The sequence below is a fragment of the Stigmatopora argus genome, chromosome 14, assembly GCF_051989625.1.
Source record: "Stigmatopora argus isolate UIUO_Sarg chromosome 14, RoL_Sarg_1.0, whole genome shotgun sequence".
In the NCBI taxonomy this organism is placed as follows: domain Eukaryota; kingdom Metazoa; phylum Chordata; class Actinopteri; order Syngnathiformes; family Syngnathidae; genus Stigmatopora; species Stigmatopora argus.
This window is the reverse complement of record NC_135400.1, coordinates 10,575,494-10,586,708: the sequence shown is the minus strand read 5'-3', so window position 1 is coordinate 10,586,708 and position 11,215 is coordinate 10,575,494. Positions and strand designations below refer to the sequence as shown.

General features: G+C 42.4%; 3 protein-coding genes across 4 annotated transcripts; 2 read left to right on the top strand and 1 right to left on the bottom strand.

The window, feature by feature from the left end:
- The first annotated feature begins 194 nt into the window (after window positions 1–194).
- Window positions 195–2,680, top strand: LOC144088719 (mpv17-like protein). Its single transcript, XM_077619328.1, has 4 exons — window positions 195–629; window positions 1,048–1,118; window positions 1,192–1,221; window positions 1,498–2,680. Exons 1-4 carry the CDS (start codon window positions 323–325, stop codon window positions 1,714–1,716), a joined length of 627 nt encoding a protein of 208 aa, XP_077475454.1. The 5' UTR covers window positions 195–322; the 3' UTR covers window positions 1,717–2,680.
- A 412-nt stretch (window positions 2,681–3,092) lies between these two features.
- LOC144089106 (E3 ubiquitin-protein ligase TRIM39-like) lies at window positions 3,093–6,773 on the top strand. The gene is made up of 6 exons (XM_077619981.1): window positions 3,093–3,845; window positions 4,335–4,430; window positions 4,493–4,723; window positions 5,435–5,457; window positions 5,534–5,652; window positions 5,723–6,773. Exons 1-6 carry the CDS (start codon window positions 3,312–3,314, stop codon window positions 6,280–6,282), a joined length of 1,563 nt encoding a protein of 520 aa, XP_077476107.1. The 5' UTR covers window positions 3,093–3,311; the 3' UTR covers window positions 6,283–6,773.
- Window positions 6,774–7,020: 247 nt separating this feature from the next.
- LOC144089111 (C-signal-like) lies at window positions 7,021–10,765 on the bottom strand. 2 transcript variants are annotated; one of them, XM_077619987.1, is made up of 6 exons: window positions 10,541–10,765; window positions 9,461–9,512; window positions 9,085–9,272; window positions 8,859–9,020; window positions 8,143–8,226; window positions 7,021–7,328 (listed from the first exon to the last, which is right to left on the bottom strand). In XM_077619987.1, the coding sequence occupies exons 1-6, from the start codon at window positions 10,730–10,732 to the stop codon at window positions 7,215–7,217; spliced, it is 792 nt and encodes a 263-aa protein (XP_077476113.1). In that variant the 5' UTR covers window positions 10,733–10,765; the 3' UTR covers window positions 7,021–7,214. The 2 variants fall into 2 exon arrangements, with proteins under 2 accessions (XP_077476113.1, XP_077476112.1); XM_077619986.1 differs by having other exon boundaries at window positions 8,116–8,226; window positions 10,541–10,764.
- Window positions 10,766–11,215: the final 450 nt, after the last annotated feature.

Genomic DNA, 11,215 nt, shown 5'->3' with positions numbered 1-11,215 from the left:
TGCCCGAACGTCTGGTGACGGGGCTGGTTCAGTCACGGTGTCTTTGATGCCTTTGGTGAACTCCTTTGTGTGGGTGTCTCGTGCAGACACACACAGGAATAAAAAAAAAAACACCCACACACCCACACACGAAGGAAGGCACGCAGGGGATTATAGCAGGATTGGTCACTTGACTGAGCAGGTTGGTTGTGCGCAGACTCCGAGTGTCTCTTCCACTTTGACAGCTCTCAGCTGATGCGTGACGTCACTCTTTGAGGAGCATAATTTCCAAGATGCGCAAGAAACTACTACGTGTGGCGTAAGCGGAATTTGCGGCACCGCCATGCGGGCTTTCGTGCTGCGGGAAGCCGTCAAGCGATTCCCCTGGCTGGCCAACGTGACGCTGTACGGCGGCCTATTTGCCGGAGGTGACCTGGTGCACCAACTGTTGGCCCACAAGGAGCGCCTGGACTGGACCCACACGCGCAACGTGGCCGTGGTGGCCGTCACTTTCCACGGGAACTTTAACTACTTTTGGATGAGGGCGCTGGAGCGACGTTTTCCCGGAAAGTCTGCCGGGATGCTCTTCCGGAAGCTGTTGCTGGATCAGAGCTTTGCCTCTCCGTTGGCAACCAGTGTCTTTTACACGGGTGAGAAAGCAAGCATATTGTCCACATAAGAAAGTTGTCTTTGTGCAATTCCTTAAATATCCGAGGCCGCTAAACCATAATGGATTCAGGGTCGAGGGTTCGATCACTGCGTGGAGTTTGCATGTTCTCCCTGGGCTTGTGTGGGTTTTCTACAGGCACTCTGGTTTCATCCCCAAAATATGCAGGGGTAGTAAGGTTGAACACTATAAATTATTAACGTGAGCGTATATGATTGCCCTGTGATTGGCTGGCCAATCATAGTTGTCTGGGACAGGCTCCAGCACCCCCTGCTCACAAGACGCTACACCAGAAAAGACAGAAAGTCTGCGATTTAGGTTTCGAGTGTCAATTTTAAGATAATTTTAGGCATTCTTATCCCCTTGTGTGCTTTCCACTTATCTTTTTTTGGTGTTTTCAGGTGTGAGCTATTTAGAGGGCAAAGAGGACATTTTTGAAGACTGGCGGGAAAAGTTCTTCAACACATGGAAGGTCAGAGAATGTTCTTGAACATGAAGAAATATTTATATCGAGTATGACCGTCTTGTTTATATCCTTTCTGCAGACTGGACTCATGTACTGGCCTTTCATGCAGGTATGATTAAGTCATTTTTCATATTCGATTCTATTTGCTTAAGTTATTTCCCCTGTTCTATTTGCATCAGCAAGAATGCACCAATGAAGAATGTGTGCATATTTATTTATAAATGACCCCTCATCACGTGCAAACGTGATGAGTATTGAATGGTCATGTTTCAGTGATGGATGCTGGATCCATTTCAATGGGTCGATTCAATAACGAAAATGAATCAGTGATTAGTTGGCCAAGAAAAATGGTTTGTTGATCGTGTCAATATCTACACATTTGCAGTTGTTGAATTTCGCCCTGCTGCCTCTGCACATGCGCACGGCCTTCATGGGTTGCTGCGCCTTCCTGTGGGCCACCTTCCTCTGTTTCTCCCGCCAAGACGGCGATGGGACGGCCGGTGTGGCGCTGGCCTTCGTCATGGACCCCCGCAAGACCCTAGAGGAGATGCGGCAGGCCCGCTTGGCCAGGAAGCGTGACAAAGTGACCCAGAAGGGCAACTAGTCCCGTTCCAGAGCCGAGTGAAGCGCCGCCTCGGTCTGAGGTCACGGCCAAGTACAGCCTCGCCAGACGTTGTATTTTTAGAAATGAGTTCCAGGGCAACAGGTGGTGCTGTAGACAATTAGAAAAAGTTACTGAAAAGGCCTTCTGCTAACATGCTAAACAGTTAGCAGGTTTATGTGCCTATAAAATGAAGGTGTTTAACTTTTCTAAAATATATGCTAATGATATAAAATAGAGTTAAAATTGGAAAAAAATGTCTTTTTTTAAAAACATAATTGAATACATTTTTTAATCTGTCCTTTTAAAATACAACCGAGGCCCAGAATAGTAAAAGTTTACACACTTCTGTTTTGTTGGGCCAGATTTTTCTTAATATCAATAATGATAATAAAACATGTAAAAAGATTATTAATTCTATATTTATAATTCATAGCTTCTTTAATTATTTATTTACCTATTTATTTATTTATCCAATACTTTTGTGTTTAGTTTGATGGTCCTCTTAAGCCCACTAAACGATGCAGCTTCTGGAAGTCATTTTACGCACTTGTCACACATTTTACCTGACGCCATTTTGTGCCTTTGGATGTGCAGTGTTTGTGTTGATGTTGTTCATTTTGTCATTCCTACCTCTAAACGCAAACACATGCCAGTCATCTTGGCTGAGGCATTTGGACAGGACAGGTTTGCAGCTCATGTTTTGACAATAACATAACAGGGTCTCTTGATACAAAACTATTGAAATGACATGTTCATCCTATCATACTTGAAATCCTCAAAGGTTAAATGGACACAATTCTTTGCTGCATTACTCAAGGACCCATATTTATAGTTCTGGAACTATATGCACTATGTCCGCTTTTATGATTGTTATCAGGTGACATTATGGCAAGTAAATAACAAAAGACCTGTCTTTTTCCCTGTGAACTGTTAAATTTGTCCCAGAATTAGGGGAAACCAGACAGTTTGTAGCATACCCAGAAAAGAAATAAAATAAAATACAACAGGGATCAAGATTTTGTATTGCTTTCATGTCTTTATTCAAATACCCAGTGAAAGATGAAAGTACAGTTTACACACAAACAGTCATATAATATAATAATCTTACATTACTAACAAAAAAAAATCACCTACTACTCTACACTATTCAAACAATGTCTCTCTCGTACAATCAACTTTGCAAATAACGTGTGTTTCAGTTAAAAACTTAATAAAAAATCTCTTAATAATAGGGAATGATAATAGGAAAAATTTGGATTACCCAGCCCGAATTAAGATGACATTTTGAACCACGCTCTGATTTCAATTACTCCACCTGTGCTGCTGTCTCAATATCATTGTTGTGTGGTTAAGGTTCAGATAAAGTTCACTAAGCTGTTGCGCTTTGACTCTGTTGTCTTTCCAACCATCGCTAGAAGTCGGAATCGTAAAACGGGTCACATGACCCCATGCTGGTAAAGAAAAGCAGCGGCGAGTAGCCAATGTGGCCTTTCCTCAACCTGTTTTTCAAGTCTTTGTTGACCAAAAGACCCCGTGGCGCCTGAAGCGAGCGTAGTCCACCCGCCGCAGCGGAGGAACGCGCATTTCCGAGAGCCATGGCGTCGCGCCCACGTGCTTCCTCTCAGCCCGGGATGCTTTCCTTCCTCCAGACCGCCAAGGCGAGCAGCACCCTGCGCCCCAGGGCCGTGTCGTCGCGCTCCGGCTCCGTGCTGGAGGAGGAACTATCGTGCCCGGTGTGCTGCGAGATCTTCAAGGAGCCCGTGGTGCTCAAGTGCAGCCACAGCTTCTGCCGGGCCTGCCTGCAGCAGTTCTGGAACAAGAAGAAGGCCCGCCGCGAGTGCCCCATCTGCCGAAGGAAGTGTTCCTTGACCGAGCCCACGGTCAGCCTGGCCCTCAAGAACGTGGCTGACACCTTCTTGAGGGAGCGGCGGTACAAGGAGGATGGCGAGGGGGCTCTCGGGGGCGACGGGCTGGAGGCGAGGGAGGAACTGAGCTGTGTTGCCCATGGGGAAGAGCTCAAGCTCTTCTGCCTGGATGACTTGGAGGTCCTCTGCTGTGTGTGCCACACCTCCAGGAAGCATCAGGGTCACCGAGTCTGCCCGCTGGATGAAGGGGCCCACGACCTCAAGGTAAGGCTAGTGTTAGCCAGCGGAAAAACTCTTAAATTTACAGGCAAAAAGTTGAAGAGCCACGTTCGCCTCTGGAGCCACCGGTTCCTGGCTGCTGTTGAAACGACTCTCGGTGTCAATGGCGCTGAAACTGTTTGTATTCAATCACTGCCAGCTTTCCAAGTTTGACTCCGATAGCTGTAAATGGAAGCAAAATAATAGTCATGTCAGCGTTAAAATATGATTATTGTTGCTATTATTTTTTTGACAGCAAAATATTACTAATAGTAATTGTAGCTATGTTCGACCCCTTTAAAAATCTGCCTAGCAACAACAAAGAAACATTTTTTTATTAATCAATATGCATTTAGGTATAATGTTTTTTTTTACTGAATTCAGGTATGATGCAATTGCTAAGGCAACATGGGTGAATTGTGTCATTCTAAATTCTTCTGCTGATGCTGAAAATATGCCCATTTGTTAAAATGTGGATGAATTATGTCAATTCAGGAGGAGCTGAAGAAAGATCTGATCCCGCTTAAGAAGACCCTGCGGCGCCTGTATGAGGCCAAGCAAGAGTGTGATGACACAACTGTGCACATCAAGGTATCAACAGAGGGCCCCACATGCCCACACGGAACGTCCGTCAGGGTTTTGTTTTTTGTCAGAATCAAACACAGGCCACGGAGCAGCAGGTCAAAGAGGAGTTTGAGGAGCTGCGTAACTTCCTGCAAAAGGAGGAAGCGACGCGGCTGTCCGGCCTCCGACGAGAGGCGGAGGAAAAGCACGAGATGGTGAGAAAGAAGGCCGAGGGCATCACTAGGGACATCCTGACCTTCTCGCACGCCGTCATCGCCGTGGAGAATGAGATCGCGGCCGGCCAAGCGCGCTTCCTGCAGGCAAGGCTCTCTCTTCAAATCTGCAATCTGCTTGAAAACGCTCAATTTGATAAAATGAATGTTAAAGTGGGGTTTGGAAAACATTTTTAAAGTCATTCTTAGAAGTTGCTCTACACAAAATGTTAATTAAATATGCAATGTCTTATTGACAACATATTCTGACTAATTATTAAATTGTACAAAAAGACATTTTCCATTTTAACAACATTTGTATTTTTGCAACTTATTTGCATTTGAATGCTTTGATGAAATACTATTCTCATCCTTTATTTAACTATTGCATGTTAATGTTATGATGAACGAATTAGATTGATGCAAAAAAAGTCAAAATTGATTGTAACAATTGTTTACATAATTTGAAATCACTTCATTTTTAGGAAGAATTACCTGATATAAACATACTTTATTAAAAATACCATGTTTCAATACTAAAAACACATGCATTTTATTTGGTATATTTATAATTAATGATTCACTATACACTAACAATTTAATAAAATAAATCAATTAAAACTTTAAACATTCATGCACTTAATTATTAGTATTAGCAATTAATCATTTATTTAATAATAGCACTGCGACTGGTATGGCAAGTGCCAATTTAGCTTTCAAAACCACTGGACAAGAATTGAATCAAATGTTAAAATGAGCATTTGTTAATCTTTAAATCTGATTGGACTACATTGCAAGTAAACTCTATTTTTGTTGCAGAATTATTCCCAGACCAAGAAAAGGTACATGTATTTACTTCCACTTGACATCATAACACTTTTCCGCAGACACAATTTCATTTAGTTATTTTTTTTGAAGAACCGAGATCCCACAGAAGGATCCGGAAAAATTGTCTGGAGCCCTAATCAACGTGGCCAAGCACATCAGTTCCCTCAAGTATCACGTTTGGGAGAAGATGGTGGAGATGGTCCAGTACAGTAAGAGACTGTTCAATGCTTGTTTTATGAAGAAATATCCATCTTGTCTAATTATATATATATTTTTTAGCACCCATCACACTGGACCCCAACACAGCCTACCCCTGGTTGTCCATCTCCAAAGACCTGACCAGTGTGGCCAACAGTGGCTCGCTCCAGCACCTTCCGGACAACCCCGAGCGTTTCGGCCATTTTGTTTTTGCGTTGGGCTCCGAAGGCTTCACGTCGGGTCGCCACGCTTGGGAGGTGGAGGTGGGCGACAAGGACGACTGGATGCTGGGGGTGGTACGCGAGTCCATCGACCGCAAAGGCCGCATCTCAGGCTGCCCCGAAGGCGGATTCTGGATGATCTCACACTACGAGGGCGAGTACTCTGCCATGACCCGGCCGGGCACGCCCTTGCGCGTGGAGGGCGAACTGAGCAGAGTTCGGGTGCAACTGGACTACGACGTCGGTGAGGTGATGTTCTCCGATCCGGTGGCCATGACGCCCATCTACACCTTTAGCGACTTCTTCCACGACAAGATGTTTCCCTTTTTCTGCCCTGGAGCCAACATCAACGGGAACAATCCCAACCCTCTCAAGATCTGCCCGGTGACGGTAGCCGTGTGGAATAGCGCTACGTGGTGATTGGACTGAAAACGGTTCAATTTAACCCCTTTTAGGGCGTTTATTTAACGCAAACTGTCTGGAGTGCTTTTACATGGCAAACTGGCAGCTCAACTCAGCATTTCCCCTGCAATATAACATCTTTTCAGCACTGTAATGCGGCCTACCTTGAAATTTGTTTTTTTATATAGAAGGCGCACTGGATTATAAAACGCAGTAGTAGTAGTAGTAGTGGTGGTGTTAGGGGATTGTGTCCTGGATCGACAAGATGGAGATGTAGTAGTAATAGTTGGGAGTTGTGTTAACTAGATCAAGCTGTACTAATGGGAATTTCATACAATGATTAACCAATATTGATCATATATAAAGGCACACTTGAAAAATTGAAGTCTTAGTTGGGCATTGAAGTGCGGAAAATTCAGTATGTGATTTTATCTATCTTCGTTAGGCTGTACCTGGAACACATTTCGTTACAGTTGTTAATTATTATTCAAAAATATTTTCATTTAAAGTAAAAAAAAATCTTAATGCTTAGAACTACAGCAACTATAGATTTTGTCTTAAGTGATTACTAAGTATTATTGCGTTAAATACAAAACTGTTTAACTTGGCACATTATTATGTACACTTATAGAACACTTGATGTGAAGAATTACCTTTCATTGGCGATAGTATTGTTATGCTTGTTATTAAACTCTTGTGGTCTTAAGTAGGGACTGAACTCTGCATAAGTGAAATGGAAAAAGTACATACACCACATTTCATTTTTACTGTCTTTTAATTAGTTCACACATTTTTATGATTATCTACTTCACTTTAACATGTTGGACAATGGGTTGTGTTTCTTCTACCAACCACTAGGTAGCCCTAGTGTTTAACTTCTCTACACCCATTTAGAAAGCAGGCAATCACAACTGATTATTTGGTTTTGAATAGGCATGGATTGATTTTGACTACCATGGCTGGGTTTTGCCTTGATAATCCAGGAACATGCCAGTTTGTTTCTCACCCATGGTGCCCATCACTTTCAGTATCCCCTTCACGCTCACCTTGACGTCAATCTCCGCCTGCAGGTTGGATAAAAAAAGGATTAAGGATGGCACTCTGTAACTTCATAAAAAATAGTATACATATTAATATATTAAGAACTTTAGACAAGGGGGAAAGTATTTTTGCTGTGATCAGGTAATACTATTTTCACTTGCTTTAGTGAAATAAATAAAAGGAATTACCATAACATTCTGTTTTCAAGATAACTGGTCTTTCTGGTTTTTTGTCGTTTAATCCTAAAGGCTTCATTTCTTTTAGGGTGTGGACTAGCTAAAATTATCCCTCAGTGCTTGCGTTTGGCTCATCACTCTTACTACAAACAGGATTATGGTGCAAATGAATCCTCCTAAAATTACACCTTAATCAAAATGTGTCTTTCTTAGGTTAAAAAAAGAGACATTGAGATGAACTACTTCATCTTTGTAACATTAGACTTCAGTGTAACCCTATACCATAAATTCTACAACACAGCCATCTGCCTTTGTGGCACATTATTGGAAAATCCCATTGGGACAGTAAGAGGTGTGTTCTCATGCATTATACTCCAAACAAGGATGTTTCAATACCAGTTCTGTCTTACCGGTTTTTTTCTATTAGGTTGTATTGGCGAATTGTTATATATTGATGATTAATAGCATAATAATAATTCAGCTTCAATTTCCTTTGTGTGAACTACTTATATGATATAAAGGGTTGGGCCCTGTGTGGGTAGTGCATGTGTACATAAAGAAAAATGGCTTTAACTCTGTACAAAGCATTTTGTAGGCACCCATTGGGTGTGCCGCTCGCTATATGTCAACTCACATCTACCCCACCCGTATCTGTACGGACCCAGCCAGGGTGCATTAAGGTGATCAGGATTTTTTCCTTTTTCAACTCCTCTGAAGCACACACAGCCACCATATTGAGAGCTGCCTGAAAATGACAAGAAAAAAAATAGGTGAACGGTCAGGCCGGAGCAGCTTTTTTTCGTCACGTAAAGGCTTCCTATGCAGTCAATGTACTGAATGTTTCAGACAATAAGTCACACTTTCTTGCATCGTTTGGCTAGGCCTGCAATTTATACTCAAGTGTGATTTATATGTGTATTTTTATTCGCTCTCTGCTGACCACTGACAGCCGGCTATAGTTATCTGAAAAACATGCCTATGCCTATTTAACATCTTCTTCCCCATTTTACTATTGTTTCTTTGACATATGTTCGTTCTTGGTTTCTGATCAAATAAAAAAATGGCCCTCCAAAAATTGCAACATATATTTTTCCTGTTCATTGTGCATTGGTTGGCTGTTGCATGTTATACTCAGGCACGACTTATAGTCCGAAAGATACGGTAATCGCGCGTAGAAGGCCGATATGTGTTAGGCTCAAAAACACAGTCAAAAGTTAGAAAATAAAAATAAAAATAGGACCACGAGGTTTGTCGAAATATTTGTGGATCAAAGTCGCAATATCATGAGAATTAAGTCTTACATAGTAATATTATGGGAAAAAAATCATGATATCGAAGTTGTAATATCTTAGACTGAAACCTACTGAAAAGGTTTACCTTGCTGACGCGAAATGGCACAACAGCTGCCTCCGAGTACGTATACTTGGTGATGTCCATGGAGGCCTCCATGCTGGACATGTTAATTACGGCTGCCTTGTTACAAGACATTCCTGAAATCTTGCTGGCCTTCGCCGCCACCCGGAGAAGTGGCAGAAACTCCTACAAAACGTCCGAAAGCTCGAAGACCCGTTCTCGTGCTGAAAGGCACAAACTGGCCACTTACTTTGATGACGTTCATTGGCCCTAAGACGTTGGTTTCAAAGGAATCTAGCATTTGCTTGCTGGTGGTTTCCTGAATACTCCCTTCCAGACCGATCCCTGCATTGTTGACTAGAAGGTTGAGGCCCTCCTCGCCCACTTTGAGGCCGACCACCTTGGCTGCCTCTTTGATGCTTTCCAGGTTATTAACATCTATTAATGAAGAAAAATTACTACTTAGATCAGGAGTTTCCAAAGTTCTAGCACTACACATCCTTGAAACACACTATGAAAAATCGCCACAGTATGTATTTCAACTCTGAATATTTTCAATGCCACAGAGTAATGATTTAAACGTCATCTTAAATGTGTCAAAAAGAGATCTCAAAAGGTATTCTTGCCCATAGTGACGATGATGATGTCCGGGTGCTCTTTTGCCAAGTCCTGCAAAGCCTGTAAAAAGTAATTTAAGGTCACTTTTTTGTTAACTTATTGGCTGCCATTGACACTGCTGGACACTTTATTTTGACAGAGAGCAGCTTTCATTTGCCTGCTCCTTGTCAAAACAGATTGGACGTCTAGTGCTGTCAATGGCACGGAAAGATGAGCATTCATGCAGTTTTTTTAAATGGGTGAATTATATGAATGGGACAAAAACTTTAAGACAAGTAGCATGTTGAAAGTTTGCACTTTTTGCCATTAAAACGTGTTTTATGGCGGAATGGTGAACGTTAGAGGCAAAATAGAAAGATAGCCAAAATAGCAGAATATTAAAATAGTTGTGAGTTTAGCACTATTAAATCAATTTCTTGTAGGTCGAGATCCAGTATTATCAGTGCATTCTCGGACAACTAGTCGTATCAGCTGTTTGCAGTCGGTGTAAAGTTCATCACAGTACTGCTTTAAAATGTTTGACCACATTTTGATGGTATTTTAGAAGCGCTGAGCTCATGTTTACATAAAACAGCTGCGTGTTTTTTAGTCTGGAGCGCCTGACAGTTAGTGCGCATGCGCTTAACTTTTGAAAACGATAATATTGTTATGTATTTATTTATTCAATTGTAGGTGTTCGGTGGAATACGTGTGAGGCAAGTATCATTTTGTTAAATCAAAAATAAAGAAGAAAATTAGTTTCCCCATGCGTAAAAAACGTGTGCGCTCTTGCGAGGGGTGTTTTCAAAAGTTGGCTGCTGACAGGTTTGAATGTGAAACTCCTGAAACATCATCACGATGTTGCTGTCAAGCAGGGGTGGCCAAGTCCGGTCCTCGAGAGCCCATATCCTCCAATCTGTTTTCCATAACTCCCTTCTCTAGCACACCCGAATCAAATGATCATTTAATCAGCAAGCTGTCCACCGATCCCGATGATTTGATTCAGGTGTGTTGGTGGAGGGAGACATGGAAAACAGGATGGGTTAGGGTCCTCTCGAGGACCGGATTTGGCCACCCCTGCTGTTAAGCGCTCACGTGATTCTACCCACCTCAGCGTTGGGCCCGTTTGGGTCCCTGCAGCAGGCAAAAAGCTTCTTAACTCGCCCCTTGTCCTCCACCATTTGCCGCACCATCTCCAGGCCGATGCCCCGGTTTGCCCCGGTGATGAGCACGTTGGATGCCATCTTATTTTCTGCAGAAGCTGCTGGAGTTGACGAAAAGACGCTCCGTAGCGCGTCCATATTTGTGTTCTCTCTGTTGACTCAAATCCCGCCCACATCCTTTTAACCATGCTTGCTCGTCCAAAAAAAAGAAAAAAGGGGTGTGTGTTGCAATAATATCTTGCTTAGTCAACTAAATAATTCAGACAAGTTGACCCAAACAATCGACTTGATGCAAAACCATGACAAATGTAGGGAAAATTCAAATAGAGTTAATTTTAATGTGGTGCAGGTTTGCATGCATGCTGTTGTGTAGAATGTTTGCATTCATTGATGATGGACGTTATGCAAAGCAGGAGTCAAAGCAATAGCATTTCTGGAAGCCAGTAAACCGGTTTTGCATCCACAGTTGTTTACACCAAAAGGGAACGTCAATACCTTTGTGGTGTGCTGAGTCGTGGGAATAATGATGTGTAATCAAATAAGAAAAATGTAATTTAATTGTTTTTTGAGAATGTGACAGTGCTACCAATCAAATGTGAGAATTCCAGTTTGCCTGCCCAT

Bases quoted from the DNA above. Each gene is read 5' to 3' on its own strand.
- LOC144088719 (XM_077619328.1), top strand. From the start codon at position 323: ATGCGGGCTTTCGTGCTGCGGGAAGCCGTCAAGCGATTCCCCTGGCTG. The intron at 630-1,047 runs GTGAGAAAGCAA...TGGTGTTTTCAG, and splicing joins AACCAGTGTCTTTTACACGG to GTGTGAGCTATTTAGAGGGC. The intron at 1,119-1,191 runs GTCAGAGAATGT...TCCTTTCTGCAG, and splicing joins AGTTCTTCAACACATGGAAG to ACTGGACTCATGTACTGGCC.
- LOC144089106 (XM_077619981.1), top strand. From the start codon at position 3,312: ATGGCGTCGCGCCCACGTGCTTCCTCTCAGCCCGGGATGCTTTCCTTC. The intron at 4,724-5,434 runs GCAAGGCTCTCT...TTTTTGTTGCAG, and splicing joins GCCAAGCGCGCTTCCTGCAG to AATTATTCCCAGACCAAGAA. The intron at 5,653-5,722 runs GTAAGAGACTGT...TATATTTTTTAG, and splicing joins GGTGGAGATGGTCCAGTACA to CACCCATCACACTGGACCCC.
- LOC144089111 (XM_077619986.1), bottom strand. From the start codon at position 10,732: ATGGACGCGCTACGGAGCGTCTTTTCGTCAACTCCAGCAGCTTCTGCA. The intron at 9,513-10,540 runs GTGGGTAGAATC...TACTTTTTACAG, and splicing joins CAAACGGGCCCAACGCTGAG to GCTTTGCAGGACTTGGCAAA. The intron at 9,021-9,084 runs GTAAGTGGCCAG...GACGTTTTGTAG, and splicing joins GGCCAATGAACGTCATCAAA to GAGTTTCTGCCACTTCTCCG.